The sequence below is a fragment of the Carettochelys insculpta genome, chromosome 3, assembly GCF_033958435.1.
Source record: "Carettochelys insculpta isolate YL-2023 chromosome 3, ASM3395843v1, whole genome shotgun sequence".
Classification (NCBI taxonomy): domain Eukaryota; kingdom Metazoa; phylum Chordata; order Testudines; family Carettochelyidae; genus Carettochelys; species Carettochelys insculpta.
This window is the reverse complement of record NC_134139.1, coordinates 112,431,673-112,458,645: the sequence shown is the minus strand read 5'-3', so window position 1 is coordinate 112,458,645 and position 26,973 is coordinate 112,431,673. Positions and strand designations below refer to the sequence as shown.

General features: G+C 43.1%; 1 protein-coding gene across 9 annotated transcripts in view; it reads left to right on the top strand.

Annotated features, from left to right (window-relative positions):
* Positions 1-26,973, top strand: part of NCOA7 (nuclear receptor coactivator 7) — a 164,866-nt gene that overhangs the window by 108,637 nt on the left and 29,256 nt on the right. Inside the window, exons 1-9 of one of the 9 annotated variants that reach the window (XM_074990614.1) lie at positions 3,546-4,234; positions 7,014-7,093; positions 10,474-10,581; positions 12,837-12,950; positions 13,602-13,727; positions 16,218-16,402; positions 18,694-19,101; positions 19,390-19,733; positions 20,358-20,526. In XM_074990614.1, coding sequence (XP_074846715.1) covers positions 3,922-4,234; positions 7,014-7,093; positions 10,474-10,581; positions 12,837-12,950; positions 13,602-13,727; positions 16,218-16,402; positions 18,694-19,101; positions 19,390-19,733; positions 20,358-20,526 — 1,847 coding nt within the window. In that variant the 5' untranslated portion in view covers positions 3,546-3,921. Of the gene's footprint in view, positions 1-3,545; positions 4,235-7,013; positions 7,094-9,838; positions 10,023-10,473; positions 10,582-12,836; positions 12,951-13,601; positions 13,728-16,217; positions 16,403-18,693; positions 19,734-20,357; positions 20,527-26,973 lie in introns of those variants that run through there. The other 8 variants (XM_074990613.1, XM_074990612.1, XM_074990616.1 and 5 more) reach the window with 8 other exon arrangements.

The window sequence follows — 26,973 nt, the reverse complement described above, 5'->3', positions numbered from 1 at the left end:
TATGCATTTCAGCACTTCATTAGTAAACTTCGAAATGGCCATTTGCATGGCCATTTTGACATTTGGGGCTAGTGTAGACATGGCCAAGGAAGCAGATATTGTAGCTGTCATAGTACTTCACAATGTAGAGGGTTTTCTGGTGCTGGGAGACAGTCAAAGACTGGTATAGACTGTTTAATGATGCCACAACTTCCTTTTCTGGAAGTGATTATCCCTGGGGTTCTGAAACATCACTCTTCTGTCCAAAAAAAAAAAGCAATGGTCTCTGTTTTCTCCTTGATTTTTGTGAATGTTGGTGACTACAGCTTATTCCACCTCACAGCACTTCCCTCTGAAGGTGTTCAGGCATATCAGTTGTGAAGAATGACCTTCAGTTCCGATAACATGGACCAGTAACATGGGTTTTGTGTCACTCTGAGCTCCTGTCATTTTCTGCAAAAGTCTTTTAAAAGTATTTAGTATTTCTTACTACATGCCCTGATAATATCAAAAAGGACAAAGACAAAAGACCACTTTTGAGGAAGTTAACATGGCACCACCTGGATAACAAAGACCTTGAACTTCACTTGTAAGTAGGTAAGAATTATTATCCTTACTTTTTTGCAGAAAGTTTAAGTATCATGCCCAAAATGAGTCAACGGACACCTGTTAAAATCCTTAGTCCTTCCATGAATGCAGAGGACTGAAGTAGGTAACCTCTCGAGCTCCCATCCAGGCTTACAATTCTATGATCACGTAATGGAAAGTGTCCTCCAAGTCTATAAAAACAACTGCTTACAAAAATCCTAACAAAAAACATACACCCTCTTCAATTTGCATTTATTACCAATATTACAAGTAAGCTCATACAGCTTGTATGTCCCATCATTTATTGCAAAACAGGCTATTTGGCAATCTTTATATTTCAAGTACTGCATCATAAGTCATGCAACTTAACTCTTTGGAAATTTCCATTGTATAGAGGAACAGTGACTCTAAAAGGTGATCAAATTAGAAGTCTATTTAAAATAAAAATGTAATGTTATGCTGTATTTTCATGTACACTTTTTTCTCTTGCATTTGGAAAAAAGAACACAGGCATTGGCAAAGATGCTAGATGAAAGGAAAATAGTTATTGGTGAAAACTGGGTATAATTAATTTTGACAGTGTCTCTTTTGCGTCAGTTAGAGTTTATATTTAGCCTAAACTGACTTTGTCCAACTTCTGCAAACCTTCCTTACTGTCTGCATTATTTAGGCTTTAGTAATTAAAAACAAGGATCTAGCTCACTTTTCTATATTGCATCAGACAGCTAATTGGGTTCTCACTAAGTAAATACTTTAAAAGTTACACAATCCAACAGCTACTTCAGCTGAGAGGAGGGAAGGGAATCCATTTAGTTGGACCCTCTATCATGTTGTTTTAAAAAAAGTCTATGCAGCTTGCAGATATTTAACTCTTGTGAGTGTACCTTTTAATTTCTGTTCTTCTAGCTTGCTCATTTTTGTATAGTTTTAGGGTTACCATATAAAAAAGAGGACACCCCTGTGAAGGAGTGTATCAGTATCTACCCACTCACATTGTCTTAATGTACTCTCTCTCTCTTTTTCTCTCTCTCTATATGAGTACATTAAGGGCTTGTGTACACTACCACCCTACTTTGAAGTGAGCGTGGTAAGTAGGGTGTGGGAGTTTATTTAATGAAGTGCTGCAGTGCATATGTACTACTTCATTAAGCAAATTCCCCCCCCCCCCGCAGTATCTCCGAAGTTGTAAACTTCGAAGTGCCGGCTCACATCTAGCTGCAGCTCACCCGCCGGAATGTCTGAGTGCCCCAGGGTACTTCAAAGTCCCTTTACTCCTCAAAATGCAAAAGTCAAAATTGTGGAAGTCCGGGGTCTACTATACTTCTGGGGTAAAGCACATTTTTGTAATGGGGTACCAGCTTCAGAAACTGCTGGATCAGTTCTCCAAAGCATGCAAGGACTTTGGGCTTTCCATCAGCCTAAAGAAGACAAAAGTACTTGGTCAGGATGTTGCTGAACCTCCATTAATCAGCATTGACAACTATACATTAGAGGTCGTCCACGAGTTCATTTACCTCGGGTCCACTATCACTGACACCCTGTCATTGGAGACAGAGCTAAATAGGAGGATGGGAAAAGCAGCCACAACTCTGTCCAGACTCAGCAAGAGAGTGTGGAATAACATCAAGTTGTACACCCACACCAAAATGCAAGCCTACAGAGCCTGTATCCTCAGCACCCTCCTTTACGGCAGCCAGTCTTGGACCCTGTATGCCTGCCAGGAAAAGAGGCTGAACCTCTTCCACTTGCGCTGCCTCAGGTGCATCCTTGGAATATCATGGAAGGACAGAGTGTCCAACACCACCGTCCTCGAGCAAGGTGGAATCCCAACCATGCACACCCTCCTCAGGCAGCGTCGGCTCCGCTGGCTTGGCCACGTCCACAGGATGTATGATGGAAGGATCCCAAAAGACATCCTGTATGGTGAGCTAGCCTCTGGCAAAAGACCTCCCGGATGCCCCCAGTTGTGCTACAAAGATGTTTGCAAGAGGGACCTCAGGGAGGCAGACATCAAGCCGGACAGCTGGGTGGAGCTGGCAGACGATCGCAGCAGATGGAGGCAGGAACTACACAAGGGCCTTCAGAAGGGTGAGATGAGGATCAGACAGCTAGCAGAGGAGAAGCGAGCGCACAGAAAGCACAATAAGGACCTGCCAGACACCCATTACACATGCAACAGATGCAGCAAGGACTGTCACTCTCGTGTGGGCCTTCACAGTCAATGCTGCAAATGATGATCCCAAATGGAACTACGAAGGGTGTGATCCATAGTCTACGTAGACTGAAGGATGCCTACTACTACTACTGTAGTGGGGTGATGTCCAGATACGAAGAGGTAGCAGAGGGTCATCACATTCAATAATTCTACATCAATAGAGTTATGAAAAATCAGACTAAAATTCTCCCGTGGCAACTTTGTCAAAATTCTGAGGAGTAAAGGGACTTCGAAGTAGCCTAGGCACTTTGAAGTATGGGTGGGTGAGCCACAACTATACGCAAGCCGGCACTTGGAAGTGGTGGGGGCAGGAGGGGGGAGAATTAGCTTAATGAAGTGCTGCATATGCACCACAGCACTCCATTAGTAATTTCCAGGCACCCTACTTATCATCTTCCCTTCGAAGTTGGGAGCTGGTGTAGACACAGCCTAGGAGTTCCATCAGCCTGCGTCCCTGTTCAGTTCCCTGCTCTGCAAATCACAAAGCAGCGTGGAACAAAGCGATCCCCTTGAACAGCCTTTGAAGAAGTGCTACAGGGCCGGGGCGCCGCTTGAGGCAATAGAATAGAATGCCCGGGCCTCTGGGGGTGAGGTCACGGGGGGGCGGAATCTGTTTTAGGGGCTAGTAAAACAGCTGCTAGTCGTGTTAAAACTGCGTTGTGGCACCTCGGGCCGGGCCCTGCCCCCACCAGGATCCCGGCTCAGGAGCCACCTATGCCCGCAGTCTGAGTGCTCCGCGTCCCGCCGCTGCCCCGGCTGGGGCTGTACGTGCCGCCTGTGGCGGACCAGGGCGGGCTGCTGAACCTTTGTTCCCGGGGCTGGGGGTGGTGCGTGCGGGGCTGCAATCGCGCTGGTCTGGCCGGAACTGGTCTGGGCCGAGCAAGCCCCGTCCCCAGCCAGCCCTGGGAGGGGGGAGCTGGGCAGCCTCTCAGTGCTGCGGAGACGGGGCCTGCGCCTGCAGCGCCGGAGCGAGGCCCTGCTTGATTGCTGCCTCGAGCCGCGCCAGCTGCCGGGGGAAGGGGAGGGTCCTGTCCCTTGGTAGGCTGCGGGAGCAAGCAGCGGGGCCCCTGCGCCTTTCCGGAGCCGCGCTCCTTCCCGGATTCTTGGCGCGGGGCTAGGCACCGTGCCCTCGCCCGGAGATGTTTGCCGCGGAGTGTTGCTGTGCCCACGAGCCAGGTGATTGTTGCCGCATTTGCCGTGCTGCTGCAGCTGCAGACAAAGGAGCGGCGTGCCAGGCCCCCCGGACGTGGAGCAGCGTGGAGAGCGAAGAGACCTTGTCTTCTGGCTACAGTTCGGCAAATGCAGACAGCTGCGAGTCCTTACCGGAGGTTGTGGCCTGGGATCCCAGCAGCTTGATTCCCTCCACCAGTCTGCTAGGGGCTATGCACAGTTTTTCTGTTCACAAGCATTTCTCCTGGTGTGTGGACTACAGACAGCCTTACCTCTTGCTAGGTATGCAGTCTGCGCTGCCTTCCGCCGGCCACTTTCCTCCTTGGCGGCTGGGGCGGGGAGGGTTAGGGGCTGAACCCGTTTGAAATGTTAACTGGGGTGGGGGTGTTGCACAAGGTTTTTCTCTAATAGCAAATAATTCCACCTTTGTCCCTAAAATGGTTTGTTGGTTTCCATTCAGCATCTAAGGAGACTATTTTATAGTATTGACACAGTTTTGCAATTATTACCTCTGTTCTCTCCCAATGGTGTATTTCTTCACAGCCAAACTTCAACTGGCATCAGATCCCTGAGGTCTTTTTCGAGTCCACTTCATGCTGTGCATGCCATGTTTGGGTTTTAGCCCTTGCTCATAAGTAATAAATGAGCAAGAAAAGACATGCTACTTCCAATAGCTTTACAGTCGGTACAGTTATCTAAATATTTAGTTGTATGTGCCTAGGAAAATGTGGTTTATGTCTTAAGCTATTTCCAATACCTTTACTGTCAGTACAATTATCTTCTTACTTAGCTGTATGTACCTAAGAAAGCGTGGTTTATGTCTTAAATAACTGAAATGCTTGCATGATTATTTCTAAGTACTTCTGAGGAGCGACTTTATTTCTCCAGTGAAATAATTAAACCATGTAGTTAAGACAGAAATGCTTGTTTTTAAACTCAGATTTCAGTCCCCCACAGGGAGCAACCTAGGTAATAGTGTCCCATTGATTTCAGTAGGACTTTGTGCAAATTTATCATCCAGCCCCTTATTGGGAGTGGTAGCCAGGAGCACCGTTGCATTTACTCAGTAATCCTTGAAGTCAGTGAGAAGTGTGGGTGTGCAAAAGACTAATAGATACTACAAGTCTGTTGACTTTCATATTTTGGCACGTTACTTAAACTCTCAGCAAAAAATAAGGATTATAATGCCTACCAACCTGCTTAACACTGAACTTGAGAATTCTGATGAATTAGATTCTTAACCTGCAAAAATTCATACATGTGGGATTAGTTTTACATGCATGAGTTAATGGAACTGTTCCAGTGTGTGCCTAAAAAGGCATCATCTTATAAAATATTTTGAGGCTAAAATATTTAGAATATAGGCTAGATCTCCATTATAATCTGATTTTTCATAACTCTATTGATGTAGAGTTATTAAATATGACCCTGTGCTAGCTTTCTATCTAGACATCACCCCAGTACAAAAATGTGCTTTACCCCAGAACTGTAGTAGATTCCTGACTTACATGATTTTGATTTACGCATTTCTTGCATTAATGCAAGTCAAAATCAACAATGGTAGGTGGGGAAGTGGCAGGAGGGGAACTGAACTACAGTTGGTGGCCATGGGGCAGGAATGAGGGAGTGTACTGCTGTGCCCTCCCACCAGGCCCTGCTGCACCCCAGCCCCCTCTCTGCTTGCTGCTGACCTCTGGCTGTGCCTGTCTGAAAACTCTGCACCGCAGCAGATGCAGCAGCTTTCAGGGGCTCAGCAGCCGCAGCAAAGATGGTGGTGGCTCCATGCGCCCACTGACTGGCACTGCACTCACACTCAGTGCTGCTTGTGCACTCATGTTGCAGACACTGGTGATGTGGCAGGGAGCAGTGGGTTGGCGACGGCAGCAGCCACTTGAAGGGGGACTGGGGTGTCGAGACCAGTGAGCACTGGAGGACTGACTGCTCTCAGCAACAAGTCTCTGGTAGATGCTGCCACCTCTCTGCCGCTTGCAAGCCAGGCCCAGGGTGACCCGAAGGTGGCAGGGTGTCCTGCTCCCTGGGCTAGCTCAGTGGTGGGATAATGAGCAGAGTCGGATTGGCCCCTTGCAAGAGGCATGTGGGCAACTTCTTGCATCGATGGCCAACCGGGGACTGGCTAGCTGTGTGTGTGTAGGGGTGGAATTCCAGGATCCTGGGGCTCTGGGCGTGTGGCGGGGTGGGAGAGGAGAGAAGATCTGCTGGAGAGGAAGTTGTGCGACTGGTCACCATGAGCGCACTTCTGAGGCCCAGGCCTCTTTGGAAAGAATTCAGAGCACAGAAAAACCATCTCTCTGCCTGTCCCCATCTCTGTGCAGATCTCAACTTATGCAAACTTTGACTTACATGTGGTTGCCCAAGACACAAGCTGCGTGTAAGTCAGGGGTCTACTGTAAATTGTTCTTCATTAACAGAGGAAAGGCTACAGGAAGACTTTTTACAGGGATGCAGTAGAGTATAACATCACCCTACAAGGCTTTAAAGCAGTGGTGTCCAAAAGGAAGTCAACCAATCACCACATGCTGCTGTCCGCCCCCCCCAGTGACTCAGTGGAGCTGTGCTGCCAGAGCCACACAGTGCCAGGAGCCGTGGTGGGGAGGAGCCATGCCATGGCAGCGTCAGCTGCAGGCGCACGGCTCTGGGCCAACCTGGAAAGGGCTGCAGGCGGCTGCCTCCTCTGCTGCTGCCACGTGCTTGTGGTGGGGTGCAGAGTGGGGGAGGAGTGCCCATGTATGTGGCTCCACTGAGCTGCTGAGTGGCATTTTGCCGCATTGCGCTGCCCCGTTTGCCACATCTAGTGAACGTGATGCCTATTGGGCAGGTTGGCTTTAGGGTGAGAATCACAATCTAGTGCTATTGATTCAGTCTTGGTGGCAATTTGGTAAAATTTCAGGGCGTGGCTTCTCTCTTTTTTTGTGGTGTCACTGTTGTAGGTGCTAAACCACAGTTATCCCATTGTGCTGTAGACATCTTCACTCAAAAACGTTGACAGGTGAATGGTTTGAGAGTTGGTTAATTTTAGTAACTTTTTTTGTTTCTTCCTCAGATGACAATCAAAACAAAACCAATGAAAAGAAAGAGAAGAAAATGGTTATCCAGAAACCCCCTGGGACTACAGAATATACTGTAAGTATTGGTTGTACAGTTAGGTCGTTATTAATTTATATCTGTCTATTCTGTATACAGGTTGAACCTCTCTTGTCTGGCACCCTTGGGACCTGATCGGTGCTGAATGAGAGAACGTGCTGGTCCACAGGAGGTCAATATTGTCCAGTACAGTGTTTCCCAAAGGTGATACGTGTACTGACAGTGGCACACAAAAGGATTTCAAGGGGTACATGGCAGAAAGTAAATTAATAAAAATCAGGAGATAATCATTGGAGTGGCAGTGGGGGAGGGGGTACACCGGTAGAGAGCAAAGTCCCGAAAGGGGTATGCAAATGTTTTAACTTTGGAAAACACTGGTCTAGCACATTACCAATACTTCCACTGCTTACTGGGCTATTAGAAGACATTTAGGGGTAAATTACAGGTAAATAACAGCACAGAACACTGACAGCCAGGACTGGTGGATGTAAACAAACTTTATGGCACCACAGGAAAGTTGGCCACATCCATGATAAGTGGTTATTTGGCTAACTAGAATCATGCCGGATTGCAGATGTTTCTGGATGAGAGTTCCAGAATGGAGAGGTGCAGCAGGTATTATGTGTTTAGAGTGTGTCTGTCTGTGCTTTGTTTGTTCAAGAACTCTTCTTAAACCATATGAGCTGCAACAACAAAATTTGGTGTGCAGCTTCCTCTTGCCCTAATTCTTATAACAAAGTGAGGGAGGGTTTGGTTGTGCCTGGAAAGTGGGAAATGCCTGAAATCCCAGGATTTCCCAGAACACTGAAAGGGAGGAGGCAGAGAGAGAAGGGAGGCACGCAGTCAGGATGGATGTGATGCTGAGAGTCGTCACGGTGTGGGGGTAACTGCAGCACCTAGAGAGAGGCCAGCAAGGTTGGAGTTCCACCATCTTGCCTGTCACAAAGACTGAGTACGGGGTTGAACCTCTGTCATCCAGCACCCTCGGGACCTGACTGGTTCTGGACTACGGGAGATAAATGTTGTCTAGCAGATTACCAACACTTCCACTGCTTACTGGGCTCTTAGAAGACATTTTGCGGCACTTCAGAGCTAAACAACAGCACAGAACACTGAGTGCCAGGACTGGTGGCTGGAAACAAACTTTAGGGGAACCCAGGAAACTTGGCCACACCCATTGTAAGTGACTGCTTGGCTAACTAAACTCAGGCCGGATTACGGATGTTGCTGGATGAGTGTGTTCTGGATTAGAGAGATTCAACCTGTAAGTAGCTCCTCTGCCCCAAACCCAGAGCCTGTCTCATCGTGAAGAGCCTACAGGCCACAGAGGGGCTTGCTGGTGCAGGGAGAGGGGCAGTCTGCAGGCCATGGGAGAGGATGCTGGACACCGGGGGCAGCCCTCACAACCTTGGCCACCCAGACAGACTGTAGGCCACAGGGTGGGGGACTTCTGGGGAGGCAGCCCCCAGAGCCTGGTTCCAGCATACACCCTAAAGACCACAGGGGTGATGGCAGCTGGAAGGGGTGGGGGGGTCATCCCCCCCACTGAAGCTCCCCACCCACATAGCCTGCAGGCCATAGGGGACAGTGGAGGTGGGGGGTGCAGTCCCCTGGAGCCTGGCCAGCCCCTGGAGTGCCCCACCAAACAGGCAGCAGGATGGAGGGGGCTGCTGGAGCCTGGGAGTAGCCCCCAAAGTGCTGCCCCTTCCGACCAGTGCAGGGGGGCACCAGCTGGAGGTCAGGGTCAGCCTGCAGAGCTCTGCCCTGCCCTGCCTCTAACAGGCTGGAGGATGGGACAGCCACTACTGTAAGCAAAGCCCCCCCTGGGAAGCTGCAGGTCTGGGGGGTGACAGCAGACTGGGGGCTGCCCTGAGAGTGCTGCCTGTTCCCCTGTGCTGCAGGGTGGAGGGGCAGCTGGAGGCTGAGGCCAGCCCGCGGAGTCCCAGCCCCCACCTGACAAGCATGAAGCCTTGGATCCCTCCTGCCAAGGAACAGTTGCTGGCTGGGGAGTGCCGCCCTTGTCCCCTGGGAAGATCTCCCACCTAGCAGCATCACCCTGAGTGGCCCCAGTAACATCACTCCCTGCCTTAACTTCCGCACCTCCCACTTGTCTTTACTTCTGCACTCCCACCCCCTTGCCTTTAGCCTCTCCCATGTTGGGTCCCCACCAGCCCTCTGCCTTAAGCCACCTACCCTCCACCCTTCCTCACCCGTGAACCCTCCCTCCAGCCTTCATTTTTCTTCACTTTTGAAAAACACTATCATTGGGGATTTTTTTTCATTTATTTTCATAAAACTGCTTCAGTTAAAGAGCTGAGCAATGCTGGGTACATTGCTAGGGTTGATTAAATAAAGGTTGTCAAGATGAGCATCTAAAGAAACGAAAGTAAGCTAGACACCTGCCTTTGTTTCTTTCTTTTTTTTTAAATCCTCCAAAATTCTGCGTGTGGGAAGGTAAATTGGTTTCAACCTCACAACTATCCTGCAACTTGGGCATCCTCCACCCTTTCCCAGGTCCCTGTATAGTGTATGTCCACATCAACAGTGTGGCCATGTAATACCTCCCTTCTCCATCTGAGAAATAGTTCTGTCCCATTAAGTGTAGCTTAGGCTCTCTAGCAGGAAAGTGTTTATACCCTGGCCGTGAGATGCTAATGTTTCCTTTTTGAAATGCCAACGATATATACTGTCTGTGTACGAGAAGTGATTCGTTGTGTACTGGGATAAAGTTTACTGAAAGGTACCAGGGACGTGGCATATCTCTAATATCCTCTTTCCCTACAGATTCAGTAAGAGAAGAAATGCTTACCCTAACTCTCTCATGAATGCTGTGTTAAGAATGGGACAGAGTGCTTACATCTTAACTGCTAGAATGGATGAAAAAGTAATGAACATCAAATGTATATATTATGTGCACACAAGTGCCTTCCTTCTCTTTCCTAACCAGTTCCAGGTTGAAGGATGCCAGGTGAAAATGATAGGTTGTTCAGCTAAATTTTATGAAACAGTGAAAAAGGGATCTTAACTCTCTCTTCTCTGCTTGATAGGATGGAAAAAGTGCTGTTAACTGTGTAGATCATAAAATCATAGGGCTGGAAGGGACCTCGGGAGGTCATCTAGTCCAGCCCCTTGCTTCAAGCAAGATCAACCCCAACTAAGTCATCCCAGTTAAGACCTTGTCAAGCTGGGACTTAAAAACATCTAGGGATGGAGAATCCACCACCTCTCTAGGCAGTGCATTCCAGATGTTGACTTTTAATTACCTGTGTCATCTTCCAATAAGTAAACCCATAGAAAGTATCTGTTAGGTCACAGAGTCCATACCCTGAAACTGGTCTAACCAATAACGCTTATGTAAATTATGTTGATTCTGTGCTTGATTATTGTCATATCTTACAAGTGAAGTTTTCTTTCTTCAGGCTGGAAGTCAGGACACCCTAAACAGCATAGCACTGAAATTTAACATCACTCCAAACAAACTTGTGGAACTCAATAAATTGTTTACACACACAATTGTTCCAGGACAGGTAATTTTTTTATAAAGCTTTCAATACTCATAAATTCTGATTGCTGTGTATTTAAAGACTTTTTCTTTTGGTCAGCTTAGATAGTTTATTAGGCAGATGTATGTGACAGTGATGGGTGGCGGTATAAAACATCAAAATGGAGTCCAGCTCACATGGTTGCAAGAGTTGGTCTACGGACTCATTTTTGCCAAGTCTACTTTTATTTATTTCAGGCTTATTGTGGTACCTAAACTTTAGTCTGCTACTGAAGGAGAAAATGTCTATCATGTAGGACCGGTAGACTTCTTGGAAAGCAATAAATACTGTATAATACACTCATGGGAGCTAAATACATTAGTTGGGATGGCCCACTGGCTTTTTTTGAAGGTGGTTCTTTCTTTCGGTCTGCTTGAGAGGCTAGGTAACAGATAAAGCCTTTATAGGGTATCCTTTTGCCTCTGAGTGCTTCCCCAGGCTTGCAGCAGTCATGGCTGTAATTCCTCAGGATGCCCACTTTGGAGTTAAGTAGCCCAGGAATAAGAAACCATGTGCTGGAGGCAATGTGCAGGGCAGGTTTGCTGAAGAGCCCTAGAATCTGGGAGCCCCCGGCAGTTGCTAAGTGAAACCATGACATCCTTATCAATTTCACTGCTCCTAGTCAGTCAGCAGCTGCTGTCTGGGAAGCATGGTTAGATATGAAAACACCATGTATCGGCATTTCAGATTTTCTATTGTTGATTTTTTGTTTTTCAAGAATTTTTTATTTACTAGAAATCTTCAGCATTAGTTTCATTCTGAGTTGCAACAAAACCAGTTCTTGAAATTCTGAAATTTCTCGGTAACCGGAAACCCTGAGTTTTCGCCAGCTGCAGTGGTGATGATAATATCTAGCTCTTAGAAAGTATGCTTCGTGAATAGATCTCAAAGCACATTATAAATTAAAAAAGTATCACCTGTCCCCATTTGGTAAATGGGGAGCTGTGGCGCAAAGATAGCATGACTCGCTTAAAGTCCTCCAGCAAGCAGACTGAATTCACATACAGGGATACTTTTGAGTTTCTGTCTGAAAATAATACACTGGGTTTAAAACATTCTATTTTAATTTTTCTTCAGACAGATGAAGGTGTATTTCTTTCTGTGCTACTTTGGGCTTTGATACTGAGGCTACATCTACACTAGCCCAAAACTTTGAAATGGCCATGCAAATTAGTTTACTAATGAAGTGCTGAAATACATATTCAGCGCTTCATTAGAATGCCGGCAGCTGCGGCACTTCAGAATTGACGCGGCTCGTCCAGGCGGGGCTCATTTTTGAAAGGACCCTGGCAACTTTGAAATCCCCTTATTCCTAACAGCAGATAGGAATAAGGGGATTTTGAAGTTGCTGGGGTCCTTTCGAAAAGGAGCCGCATCTGGAGGAGCCGCGTCAATTTCGAAGTGCCTCAGCTGCCGGCATTCTAATGAGGCGCTGAATATGTATTTCAGCGCTTCATTAGTAAACTTCGAAATGGCCATTTGCATGGCCATTTCAAAGTTCTGGGCTAGTGTAGACACGGCCTGAGAAATTATTATGCAGTTTGTTTGTAGGGTCATATACTACAAAATGCTTGACAGACTGAAAGAGTTAAAATTTAAACAAAACATAGTTTAATTTTTTTATGAAGACATTTGTGCTGACATTAGTTTTCATTTTAAAAAAAGTTTCCAAGGTACCTCACAGTGTTCTGTTACATATTTCGTGTTGAATTCAGAAGAGTTTTGTCCTCAACATAAATATGGTTTGGAAAATAGACTTCTTACTGCAAAACATGATTTCTTATGACTTCTAGCTCTAAAATTTACAATTGTTGGTTTGTCCAGTGGCTTCCCATTTTGGTTCAATTTTTGCTTTTTGTAACGGGCAAAAACCTACATAGACTACCCTCTGATAATTTCTGTATTAGTTAATCTTGTAATTAGATTATAGTTTATATAGACAAGAGAGGTCATCATTCTTTCAAAGCAGGCATATGCTGCTGCTTTTCTCAGAAAACAAGATGCAGACTCTGATCCTTCAGTAAGAGTCACATGGAACCCTGCTGTTGACAAATGCGAATTTTAGAGATACTCCAAAATGCATTCTGCAGGGAGACGTATGTTGTCAATACCCGACTGCCCTTGTTGAGATTCCTGTATGAATCTCATTGCAGAATCAGGGCCACAGTATTTGTGTCTTTCTTTTTCTTATTTATGTCATTATTTTAAAATTATTTTGGTCTAATGTTATCTTTGTATAGGTTCTCTACGTTCCAGATACTGACCACTATTCCAGTGCTGCTAGGTTAGCTTCTTCCAGTCCTGGTGCTCCTATTTCTCCTTCATCATCAGATGCTGAATATGATAAACTTCCTGTAAGTAAATCTTGTATTGATTGAGCACTCGCTTTCTTTGAAGCTCAGGTTCTATCTAATTAAATAAGTTTTTTGTGATGAAATTGCGATTGAGACATTGTAAAAAATGACTTTCAGACTGGTTGGGTTTGAGCCAGTTGTTCATGGGAGATGAGATGTGTCCATGCTGATGTTTACACAGTAATACCATTGCTCTCCCAGATCTGAGGCCAATTAAGAAAGATTTGAAACTAGAATAAAATGAACTATGGAAGCGTGTTAGGCCTCAGTCCTAGGATCTGACCCATGAAAATGGAGTCCCATGAAAGTCAATGGGGCTGTGTGCACGGCTCTTTCCATGTCTGTCAAATTGCAGAATTGGGCCTTAGTGTGGTTAACTAGGTATGTAAACAGAAACATTTGTATTGGGTGGTTTGTTTTTTTCTTAATTTCCTGTCTGTCATTTATGTGGAGTTTGTGTTTTTTATAGTGCTGGAGACAAAATGTGGTCACATGCTGTGTGGAGTGTGAAATATAAATCTGGCCACATTTTTCTTTTAAACTAAAAGGAAAATTGCTACAGACCTTTGTCTTTAATTTTTTCAAAATCTATGAAAGAAAATGTCTGTGAAATTGGTCCTGGTTTGCACTGAGGCTTTTTGCTTTTTAAAGGATGCTGACTTGGCAAGAAAGGCCTGCAAACCAATTGAGAGAGTCCTGTCGTCCACCTCAGAGGAAGATGAACCGATAGTGGTCAAATTTTTAAAAATGAACTGCCGTTACTTCACAGATGGCAAGGTAAGTGGAGCTTGGGCCATGTGTCTGATTCAAGATCCTTTCAGAATGTGAACTTTGTTGGTAGTGTAAGTCAGGGGCTAATAGCAGAGCTGCGATAAAAGATTCCCAACAAAAGGCTATTTGTTGCTCCTCACTGCAGTGACATTTGCTGTTTATGTCCCCTTACCTATTATGGTGATTACTTGATGGAAGAATAGCTCTTCCTTCCCACACAGATCCTTCTCCGTTACAGTCTTATTGGAAAGGTCTCCTTCCAAGGCAGGCAGGAAGGGTGGGGGAGGAAACGCATCTTCTAGGAAGACAGAATGAGAGTTGCACTGCAGCATTCCGCTAATCATGAGATACAAAAGGCCTGAGCAGAGACTGCCAGGTTCCATGGAATTACGGGATCACTTCATAAAATACACAAAGGTCCATGTGTGTTGTAGTTCATGTAATTCACTTTTTTTCCCCTTTCTTTGACTGTTTTGCATATAAGTGACACACATTCAGGGTTCTTGCTTCTTCTGGTTGTGAATAGATGTGGAAAATGTAGTTAACAAGCATGAAGCTATTGTAGACAGAATACAGGTTGGACCTTCGTACACGGGACTTCTCTGCTCTGGGATCTGTGGGTTTTCGCGCAGGGGAAGAGCTCGGGGCCCTGTCCTCAGTAATTTCTCCCCTGCCTTCTGAGTTTCTGGACCGCTATAAATAGCTCATTTGCAGTCTGCATGCTTGGGGACGAGCACGACAAGTGAGAAGCAAGGCCTGGGTGGAGTGCTCAGGGAAAGAGGCAGGGCAGCTGCGGAGCTCCATGGCTGGGGGTGGAGGCTCACGTCCAGAGCAGGGAGCTTAGCAGCTGAGGGGCTCAGCTGTCGGCACCAGGGTGGGCACTTGGTCCTAGCCCCAAGGCTCTATTTCTGCCTGGCCTCTTCCCTCAGCTGCTGCCCCAATCCCTGTTATGTCAATGCTAGACCCTGTGCTATTGCCAGAGCAGAGCCCAGAAGCCAGCAGCAGCAGAGGGGTTGGCATTGTCCTCTCCTGGTACAGCAAATTCATTGTTTTGGGACCAGACAGGTCCTGAGGGTGCAAGACCAGGGAAGTTCAACCTGTACTAGTGTGATGTGTGCAGAAATTTGTGCAGCACAGTGCTTTCTGACATGAAGCTTGTTCATTCTGTGAAATTAATCCCAATGTTATATAGCCAGCCAGTTTCCTTGAAGCTTCTGCATGCTTTAGGAGCTACAAACAGCTTCACACCTCAGCTGTCCAATGTGGTCTTTGTTCTTGCCAATTTGTCTTCAAGCAGAGCTTAATGTAGTCCTGTTTCCCCTTTTGCCCAAATACAAAACTTGACCTATCTAGGTAGCTTTCTGCTGGCTGCATTGACAGCAGTGACCTGGATACCTGTGAGTCTGAAGCACACACATCACACAGAAGAAGCATGTGCAAAGTATATCTTGCCTTTGCTCCACAAACTAAAGACAAAATGTGCTCCCCAATATTGATCTGTTAGTTTTGTGTCATTTCCTCTGGCAGCTTAGCCTCCGCTGACATGACTCACTGGCTGACTAGCCGTTCCCTTAGCCATGCTTATAGTGTTATGCATGCTCATATTGCTGTTGTTCGGGCCCTATGACAACTATCTGTCAACTTATGATCTCATACAGTATTAGCTGAAAATATGGTCATACATGAGCCTCACACATGGTTGTGGGAGACAGAAATCTCACTTGGAATCCTTGCAAGTAGCCAGATGTTCTGAGTTTAGGTAACTGTTTCTTATGGGTGTATTCAGTTATTCATCCAATGCAGGGCTAGTAATTTCCAAAGGTTAAAAACCATTTCTGCAGCAGTGTAAATTGCTAGTTTTGGCAAGTGTGGTCATTGGAGGGTGGAGAATAGAATCACCATGTCGGGTCCTGTAAAATATGTCAAGAAAAGATTTTTCTGTGTTCAATATGCCCCTCTCAAGAAAACAGGTGTAGAACCCAAGACTCTTCTGCTGGTGATACAGTAACTTCTTCATGTTCCTGTTACTGGGAGGCTCTGCTTGTGTGCAGAAATCTGTCCGCATGGCTGATGAAACAGATTTACGAGGCAGGGGTGGCCAAAGTAAAAAGCTGTTTGTGGTTTTAAAAAGAGAGAACCTTTTCTTGCCTGTGATTAATTAACAAGGTGCGGAGCCCTAGGTGATAGCAGCCAGGAATGAAAGTTAAGTACCCTGAATCCTCTTTATAACACTCACCTTGTTGGCTGAGCATTCTGAGTGTTACAAATAGTTCTCTCTTTATTTTTCCTTGTTTATAAAACCTGGCCCAATTGGGAGTCGAAGCATTTTATTAGAAAACGTTGCTTCACGGGGGTGTATAAAGAGACATGGAAGAGCGTTATTTATACTAGGCAAATGACTTAAATGGTGACAATGAGCTGTTCATTAAGGTGACCTCTGATCAGTGATTAGATTTGATATGCTAACACTCTCTCTTCGTTTGTTTTTGTTATTAGGGTGTAGTTGGGGGTGTCATGATAGTGACTCCAAACAACATCATGTTTGACCCACATAAATCGGATCCGCTGGTAATTGAGAATGGCTGTGAAGAGTATGGGCTCATCTGCCCTATGGAGGAGGTTGTCTCAATAGCCCTCTACAATGATATCTCTCACATGCAGATTAAAGATGCCCTGCCATCGTAAGGAGTGGTCTTTGTGATTACATCTTACCATGGGGGTGGGAGGGGTGAGAAGAGGAGGAGCAGGGACAGGGACAGAAAAAGAAAACAGAGGTGATTAAAAGAGTTCATGGGAATAAATAATTAACATTGCCTTGAAGGAAAGAGAGATGTAGAGAGGCAGAAATTTGGTGATGCCCAATAAAAGTGTTTCTCAACCCTGGGGGATGCAGAAGTCTTCCACAGGGTTCACCTGATCATTTAGATGTTTGCCTACCTTTACAACAAGCTACACCAAAACTGGTAGTGAAGCCATCACAAACTAACATTTCATGCAGATGATGACTTGCTTATACTGCTCTGTTCACTGTATATTGAAAGGTAAATGCAATATTTATATTTCATGGTAAATATGAGAAAGTAAGGAGTTTTACCGTAACACTGTGCTATTTCATGTTGGGATTTTCATGTCTAATTTTGTAAGCAAGTACTTTTCTGGTGAGGTGAAATTTGGGAGTACACAAGACAGGTCAGACTCCTGAAAGCGGTACCGTAGTCTGGAAAGGTGGAGAGTCACTGCTGTAAAAGAGGAACGAAAATAAAAAGGAGAGGGATGTTTTTATATTTACTACATAAGTACAGGACAGTGAAAAAGTCCAAAGGCAGAAAGAGCAAGGGCACATCATGGGTAAAGTTTAGGTTTATGTGATTCCTTCATGTTAATTTCTATAACTGATAGAGGGACACCCTCCCACTCCCTCCTCGCCCGCTCGTAAAAGTGTTTCACAATTTTTTTTGTAAATAAGGTGCATACAGAATGTTACCGATTAGCTTCAGTTTAGATTGCTTGCTGTTGGTATTGTGTCTACATTGGTTAAAGGAACAGGTATTTTTAAACATTTCTGGTCACAGCAGCAGGTAAATTCTTCTTTCTCAAAACTCCAAAAAATCAGCCCTCTCCTTCAGGAATCAGAAATTGTAACCCACATAATTACTTCTAACACACAGCAGTGCTTTCTTAGCTGGTATTTTCACTTCATCAGTTTAGGGGTGGAAAAACACTGTCCATAGGTCTGTTCTAGAAACAGCCTGTCGTAATGCAAACAGGGTTTCACTGTTTAAATAAATGTCATCTTCTCTCTTATCCCCGACCCAACAAAAATAAATTAGCCACAGTGTCTCTGCCATTCAGAACTAAGGCAGCTAGCCCTGCACAGCTGTAGAGCAGTGATGTAGTCATGAGTAAAGCTAAGATTTTGTTGTGGTTATTTTTAGGAAGCATTATGGACCAGTGACAGGCAATAAACCAAAAATTTGTAGAAGGTGTTTGTGACTTTTACTAAAAATAATGGGGCAACAGCTTCCTGTGCCCCAGGCTCTCAGTGCCCTGGGCCTGTCATGAAGGTCTCTGAAAGTCATGGGATCCTGATCTCTGTGACACAATCTAACCGTTATTCATAGGGTTTCCTGTTTCATTTGTGTAGCTCTCTATACCATGCTTGCCACCCCAATATTTTGGTGGGAGAATGTATAAGCTTTTGTTATCTGTTCTCATGCTCTTTTAAACTTGACCTATGTGAATAACAGTAAATAAATACCTTGAGCTATATGTCCTTATATTTCTAAGATTTTCCTCCTTTTGGGGTCTTTGATGGCTTGCACACCCATCCCTAAAGTTTTTGGGAAAATTCCCGACAGTCAAATTATCGGTTTTGGTGTTAGGGGAATAAGAGCCAAGAAGAATGACTTATGCTTTTTAGATCATTAACAGCTCAAAAGTTCTGTAAGTGCTTTAAAAATGTAGAGGTTCTCACTGTGGTTTGCTGTACTTTAATAATTAACTTCTTGCCAGAGAAGCAGGAATGCTTGAAGAGCCGGGAGCGTTGTCCTGGGTGTACCACTTTTCCTTTATACAGATGAAAAGTAACAGAATAAGCAGAACCAGGTCCTCAGCTGGCGCAAATCAGCGCAGGACCTTTGACTTCAGTAAAGCAGTGCTATTTCACACCAGACTGAGGATCTGGCCTTATTTTTGTTTTATTGGATACCTGATAACAAGTAGCAGATTAGTTACATATCTCATGTGGGGGAAAACACACTCTGCAGAGCTACTCATCTTTTTAAAGTTTTATTTCCCACAGTTAATTCATTTGACATCAGCTGGCTTACATTTTATTTTCAAGGAAGTCATTTTTTCATTTAGTTTCATTGTTTAAAAACATTTTGACATATTTAGTTGTTCTCTTTGCCATTTTGTTTTGTTTCCATTTTGGTTTTAACATCCCACGTACATCCATCATTTCTCCTGACAGTGACATTCCAAAGGATCTTTGTCCTTTGTACAGGCCGGGAGAGTGGGAAGACCTTTCTTCCGAGAAAGATATCAACCCTTTCAGCAAATTCAAATCCCTGAGCAAGGAGAAGAGGCAGCAAAATGGGGATGATTCTAAATCCATAAAGCCTTTGGAAAAGCAGTCAGCAGATTTGGAACTACTTAAGCCTTCTGACAGCACTGTTTCAGTGGAATCTAAGTCATTGGAACCTCCCAGTGACACGGCCTCCACCGATCCAACTGAAACATCTGCTACAGGGTTACATACTAAGGAACCTTCTGGGGAAAAAACTGCTTCAGACTCCAAAACCAAAGAATGTTCCCTTTTACGAGGAGGAGATGATGATGTCATTGAACTGCAGGAGACTTTATCTCATACAAATGCCAGGTTAGATGTAAAAGATGCAGTAACAGAAGGTTTTTCTTTTGACCCCAGGGAGGTGGGGAAAGCCAGGTCACAAGTTACCAAATCTGTTTCAGAAGTCCAGGGCTTTGATTCCTTGGACGCTAAGAGTGATGTTGAACCCAAAGCTGATCTAGACTTAGAATCGTGTGAGAAGCAAGATGTCATACCAGAAGTAAACAAGTTTGCCAGTTCCCCAACAGATAAGGTGGAGACTACATTGGATACTCAAAAAGAGATAGACAAAAATAAACTTATTGAATTTTACCTCAGTAAGGATGAAGATGGATCACAGTCTTCTGAAAACCTACATAAGGCTGGAATTGGTGAAGGTGAAAACAACAAAGCCACAGGTGTAGACCTTACACTGAACTGGTCAGAGCCCCAAGCTAACAAACATTTTACAGTTAAAAGTGGGGACCCTAATTCAAGCTGCGATGAAAGGAAAGAGCCTTCTTTGGAAGTCAGCTTGGCTGCAGTGGAGGAAAAGGATCTTAAAGAGTCTGTGAAATATTCATCAATACCATCTTTGGACAAGGCATGTCAAGAAACACAGTTGGACAGTAATTCAGAAATCAGACTCTGGCTGTTACAGAGAATTCAAGTACCAATTGAAGGTAGGCCTCTGTCTATGTTTATTTTGTTAACTCTGGGAACTGGGCAGCATCATCGTATTGAGTGTTGAATCCATCTTCTTATTTCCTTTTCAGGGCAGTTTTAATATTTTCCAGTTTAAATCCTTAGGCAATGAAGTGCTGCTGAACAGGAGTATAAGCTCAGTGACCGTGCTGCTCATTCTGCTGTTACAGGACTATAAATGAAATATTGGAGCACGTTGGAAAATGTAGAATTGTCTTAGACACAAGACAAACTGGCCTCCGGTATACATAGCATGCGTGAGGTGCTGGGTTTTTAACAAACTCCACTGACTTCAGTGAAGAGATTACTGATGTATGTCGGACTAGGCAAGAGGAAAATCATAGCTTAGGACATTGTGCCAGTTTCAAAACCCAAAGTCCTGCTTTTGGGAAAGGTCTGTGGGCCACTGACAATCCTTGGGCATCTGTCTTATTGAAAAGGAGGGCTTCAGGCCTTCCCAGGCTGAATGTGGCAAACTCAGAGTCGCGGGGTTTCACAGTAATGTTGACTATTCCTTCCCAGAAGGAGACTGATCTTTGTGTCAGTGCCCAAGCTCCTCGTACTGTATTGGATGGTTGTCATTCCTTTTATCTCTGATTCAGATATGCTTCCTTCAAAAGAGGAGAAAAGCAAGACCCCTCCAATGTTCCTCTGTATCAAAGTGGGCAAGCCCATGAGAAAGTCTTTTGTTACTCAAAGCACCACCATGGCCCAGCAGTATGGGAAAAGGAGAAAGCAGCCGGAGTACTGGTTTGCTGTTCCTCGGGAAAGGTAGGCTGCAGTGCATGATACAAAACACATTTGTCTCTTAGTTGCTTATCAGCCACATCAACAATTTTAGAAAAAAGCAGTCGTGGCACTTTAAAGTATATAGGCTAACACGGCTCCCTCTCTGTTACTATTCAGCAATTTTGGGGGCAGAGCCTGACGTCCTCAGTCCCACACTACAGCTCATGCAGGAGCCAAATGCAGCAGGAATGCTAGGAGGTAGAGTGTGTACGCGGTGTTCTTGAGGATTCAGGGGAAGAGTATAGGAAGCACAAAGGGAGGAATACTCCTAAGCAGCAGTGAACAAAAGTGTTTGGAAGGAGTGACTGTCAATGGAGGTTCAGCTATTTCTGCTTATGTGGTTTAGAAGAAAATAACTCATAATAAATAATTTTCAAAAAAAAAGGAGGGTTGGATTCCTGTGCACAGGAGCTGGAGATTTTTCCCCCTTCACTGATCCTTTGTGTTCCTTGTAGTCTGAGTTGAATGAGACCCCAGGGAGAAGAACACGGTCACTTCTGGAAAGATACCTTGTATATAGTAGTTGAAAAATTTCTTGCTTAAACTTATGAAAGCCACAGCAAAAGTTCCAGAGACTTCACTACAGCACAATGATTCACTTGAAAGTCTCGCTCATTAAAATTTTATTCCACTGGGGTTCATAATCATGTGGCTGCTGCAGAGAAATGTGGTCAGATGTGAGGATTTTGTAGGGTGTTGCATCCTTTAGATCCCAGGAGCACAACAGTGAAGTCTTTACTGCAATGTGCGTATGTAAAAATGGCATCTTCTGACTCACATCTCTTCCCAGTTTATATTTTGAGACTGGATGTCATATGCTTTCGAACATGTCCAGAATCATTGTGCCTAAGTTTCTGAGCACTGTGGAGCCAGCACAACTTTGACAGCGTGAGCTGGATCTGCTCCGGCTTACCGGTAGAATTTTTAAAGGTCTAATTTCAAACTCTACCTGTTAGTTCCACTTGTGCAATTATAGATTATGTAGATGTATGCAAATGTATGGAATTCAGCGAGGTTTTCTGCATGTAAATAAGGGCAGAATTGGGTTTGTAAAAGCCGAAAGGAACCATATATATTTTTTTAACTTCCCAGATTGAGTTTGTGGACTTGGCACAAAGTCGTTTTCTTACACAGCAAGTTAGCTCAGTTTGCTAGTAGGTCAGTGAGCAGCAATAAATGCAGAACCCCACAGTGCCAATTATGGAAAGGTCATTTTCAAAGTAAATCACCCGTTAAGCCATGCTCTGGATTTTTGTCCCTTTTGGCAGACATGGATCAGTTTGCTAAAACCGTTTACCTGCATTTCACTGTGCCAGTAATCTCAAGCTTTCGCTGATGGTTAAAACAGCGTGCTCATCAAACTTGTTGAAAAAGGGGTTTCAAGGCAGTTAGTTACATAAAGTCTCATTTGAAATTGCTTAGTGGCCTCTGCAGTGGTAGGGATTTTTAAGGTTTAGAGTTTTTTCCCAGATGCTTTCATTTTACATGCTATCCCTGCACCTACTGCAACATTTGCAATTGTATTGTATAGGTGAACTGGACTCTCAGTTACATAATATTCAGAGCTGCTCAGTTATTTCCATTGATGATCCAAAAATTAAGGAGAGAGACTTATTCCATTGTTGTAAATGTCAGTAGAGGGGTTCTAAGCTGTTGTCAGTTTTTAAAAATATTTTTCCTAATCTTCCAGCAGTTTCAGCATTTAAAAAAAAATTGAGAAAATGAGCTCTGTCTGTCCCCTAATGCATTTTTAGAAAGGAGATAGTTAAGCAGAGCGGTGGCATGGAACTTGCTGACTCAGGGATAAAGGTTTAATCCAGCTGGAATGTTGGCAGTAGTTAAATTTATAGTGGTTTGAACTGTAGTTGAAGATGTTTTATAATTCGCTGGCTTTGTGTAAAACCCAGTACTTGCTTAGTGTGTGGATCACAAAACTGTAGATGATAAAGAAAATTCTCAATTCAAATGTGAGCCAGGAATTCAGCATTTGACATACTATCACATAATGCAAGGCCAATATTGCTTTGTAGATGGTATATCTAATTTAATATTTTATAAAAATGCTGAAGGTCTTTCTCTGATTACTTATCCTACATAATCAAGGTTAAATCTGAAATATATATTAATCTGAGCCCTGCTTGAAAAATAATTTGCCTGCTTGTCTTTTGAGGAGTAGAACATTTTTCTGGTGACTGAAGGGGCCATGTGTAATTTAAGCTTAGTTTTTGTTTAAAAAAATTTTTTTCTGGCTCTTGTGACTACACAGAAATCATTCTAAATGTGAACTGCTGCAGGAGTCAGCAAGCTGACAACGCCAGTACCTCTGCTATTCCTCTTAACTTTGTTAAAAAGCTGCGTAATGAATCAACAAGGTAGACTGGGTGTGACGCCTTGACAGTTTCATTGCTGTGCACATTCGGATCCGTTTCACTGTGCCGTTCTTTGGAAAAGCTGTGAACAGCAGATCATGCAGGGCTATTTTTACTTTTTTCCACAGAAGAAAAAAAGTGCCTTGTTCTGCTATAGAACTTCAGGTGTTTAAGAAATTATTCATTCCAAATGTGCAAAAAAATCTGTATAGGCTCAGTAGCCACATACAAATTGTTTCAACCTGACACCAGTGAAGTCAAATCCTCCCCTATCCAGCCCAGTCATAGTAGACTGTTACATCTTGTATTTTTGTTTATTCACTAAGACTTGACTCCACATTCTGGCTACATTTTTTTAATTAGTATTCATGTGCACAGTCATTCTGTCTACTTAAGTGCCACCGTGGTTTAAACTTCAGTGAGTTCACCCTATCCTAAATCTTTCATGTAGTGTTGCTGTGTGCTGTTAAACAGCTGCTTCAACTAACCACACAGGTAACTGCATATCAGTGATGGAGAGAGAAAGTGGGAACTTAAGTGCAAGCAACCAGGTCTTTCAGTCTGGCATGTTTCATGTGTGTTAAAGTCACATGAAAAAGTTAACTTTGATTTGTCAAATTCAGTGTGCATTACTACCATGTGCCTGAACCATCACTAGTGGGGATGAAACTAAGGAATACAGCTTTTTGTAATGGTTTTACTATTTCTTTTAAAAGCTGTTTAAAAAAGAAAAGAAAAGAAATCATGTGTCTGCCTTATCCTCTGTCTTACTTCTTGGATTCCTTCCCATGCAATAAATGACTGACAAGTTGCAGAAAGTCCCCAAAAATATGTCATTCCGTTATCCCTGATGAAGCAGTTGAGTTAATCGGTGACTCCCAGGCTGCTCTTTTGATTGCAAAATCACAGCAGTCCTGGTCTCTAGCACGTAACTGGGAAGATGTAATCATTAAAGAAGTCTCAGCTGAAAAAAGGTGCACTTCAAAAAGGAATTTCTTGGGCTGCTCTTTGGTAAAGTAACTCTAATGCTTTTGGACAGTGACTGAAAGTAACTGATTGTCTTGGGACGTGACAATGGGTGCAGCTTATAGTGTTGGCGGGTAAGTATAAGTGGACTTGTATTAACTTTTGCTGGAGCTAAGTGAATTTGTAGAATTGCATTTTTGAATTGATTCTCTGTTGTTGAGGCTATTGGACTGCTAGTTTGAGCTACTTTTGAAATAATTTCTTTAAAGACTTTGAGAGGAAAAATATCTAGACCTGAGAAGTAAACCCAATTGTAGGGTGGTTTTCAGTTTAAGCTAAATGTGGAGAGTGATGAAGTACAGAGCAGTGGACTGCTACGAAGTGATTCAAAGTGAAATACTACTCAATTTCTTAATATTTTGTTTTAAATTCTGCTTTGTATGGAATGAGGGGCACACATCAGGCTTGAATCCAGAACTGCCAAGTAAACATAAATTCAACACATACGTGTATGCTACTTTAATTTTTTCAAATTACTACCAGTTTTAGTCTCCATGTTAAAAAGTAAACCCTGTTAGTTGCCCACAGTAACCTTTCATCAGTTAAACATATGGATTTATTTTTGCCTTGGTGTTGGGTATTGGCATCCAGGAAGGGGTGACCAGAAGAAGGCCCTTCTTCTTTCCTGCTTGATATTCTGTTCTTCTTTTCCCCCTTCATGTTCTGTTCTTCTTTCTCTTTGTTGGACCTCAGTTTTAAGTAGTGAAACTTGAGTCCTGCTTAGCTATACCTTGACCAGTTATTTTAGTACAATTTTACTAACCAATTATAGCCTACGGTAACAGAATTACCGTTACCAATCATAACCCACCACCTTAACTGATTTACACCTAACAAAATTAATTATACAGCAGACAGGAGCAATTGCAAACCAGACAGAGAATATACAGAAACCAGTACACAGAAACCAGTACAAAAGTGAAGACAATCATCAGAGAATGGTGGTTCCACCTCAGCTATTGATAAGTCGGTTGCCTACCAGACAAAATGCTGTTTACTAATAACAGAGAGGCAGCTGTGCTAGTCTGTACACCATCAAAACAAAAAGCAGTCAAGTAGCACTTTAAAGACTAGCAAAATAGTTTATTAGGTGAGCTTTTGTGGGACAGACCCACTTCTTCAGACCATAGCCAGGCCAGAGCAGCTACTTGACTGCTTTTTGTTTTGATGCTGTTAACTAAGTTTTCTTTACCCATCATGAGATCTGTTTAACAGTGGGTGGCGTTAGGATGTGGTCTTCTTCTTAACAGCCTGATGTGATACTGTTGTACTGGAGGCCTCTCAAAATGGCTAGAGAAACCATATTGGTTACACTGTTACAGTATTGCCATGCTTATTTCTGCGCATCTGCTGACAGGACTCTGCCAGGTACCTAGCTCTGAAGTTAGCACAGAACTAAGGGTGGTATGATAATCCCTCTGAAATAACCTTGTGACACTCCCCAGTCGTTGTCATTTGCAGATTTCATCAGTGATGTTATAGACCTGGTTGAAACTTTCCCAACAGTGTTGATCTGTTGAAATCTAAATATTCTGTGGGAATGTGTTGATTTCAGTGGAGTTTGGTTTCAAGAAAAAAAAATTAAATAAAGCATTTTGTTAATGTTAAAATGTTCTGTCCCAAAAAAGTTAAAATGTTGTTTGATTTTTTCATGTAAAAAACTCTCTTTTATTTTGAAATTGCTAATATTTTAATAATCAAGTACAGTTCCTGTTCCCAAACATTCAGAATAACAATGACAGGGGATCAGGTACCAAATCAATTTATACAAGTTATTTATTTGAAAACCCAGTTACCAATTACCAAGTTATCAAATGAAGTATTTAAAAAATTTAAAATAGTAAAAGGAAAATCTATAATAAACCCAAATAGGCCATTTTGATTATCGCAATATGATTTTTGTAAGAAAAATTAGAATTTTATCTTTAGTCTGAGCTAAGTTTGTGTTTTAAATATTGGGCTTTCTCACAATTCTGAACTATAACCATCTGCATATTTTATATTTACTTTGAAATCTTTGCTAAAAATATTAAATAACGTATGATTTAAGAACTGGTTGCTGTTGGACCCAACTGTAAATATACCTGCTCAGTGATGGTCCCTAATTACAGTTACATGTTGAGACCCATCAGTTAGCTAGTTTTTAATTAATTTAATGTCATGTTGATCTTTGTATGGTTCAAGCTTCTTAATCTCATGTTGTGTAATGTAAAGTCAAATGCCTTGCACAGATCAAAGTATATAATATCAGACTATTAATTTAAATGTGAAAACTTATAAAATTGTAGCAAGTTAGTTTGAACTATTTTTTCCATAAATCTGTGCTGATCCATGTCAATTTAATTACCCTCCTTTATTAATTGAGTTTAATATCAGCCATTCCATTATTCCCTCCCATCCCCACCCCGAGGATTGAAGTCAGGGAAATTATGTGGGTTGTCCTGCTTTGTCTTTTAAATATTGACAAAACATGAGCTTTTATTCCAGTTTTCTGAAACTTCCCCAGTGCTCCAAGACTTATTAAAAATAAAATGCTACTCAGCCAAGTCGTGGAAGCAAATTATCCTAACCTCTTGATTTAATGATGTCCAGCTTCAGTAGCTGCTGATTAATGTGCTCTTTAGTTTCTGCTGTGGAGTTATATATCATATGAGCATGGTGAAATAATAGTATTTAGCATTTTTTTCCAAATATAGAACACATACATTTTCAAATAGTTCTGCCTTTCTGCGTTATTAGTGAAAGTTTTACATAACGGACCAGTATGATTTTTAAGATCCTGTATATTTTTAAAATACCCTTCTTTAAGTATGTTAGATATGGATTTTTGTCTTGTTCTTTTTCTTCCCTATCAATTTCCAACCGTTTTTCCATCTCTAATGTATATTCACAACTATCACTTTTGTTTCTTTATTTCTGCTTTCATTTCCTCTCTAAGCAAGGGTATAATTTTGACTATAATATAGATATTAGTTTTTTTTGTTTTGTTTTTTTGGTTTAATCAGCATAGCCTTCTTTTCCATGTTTTTATTTG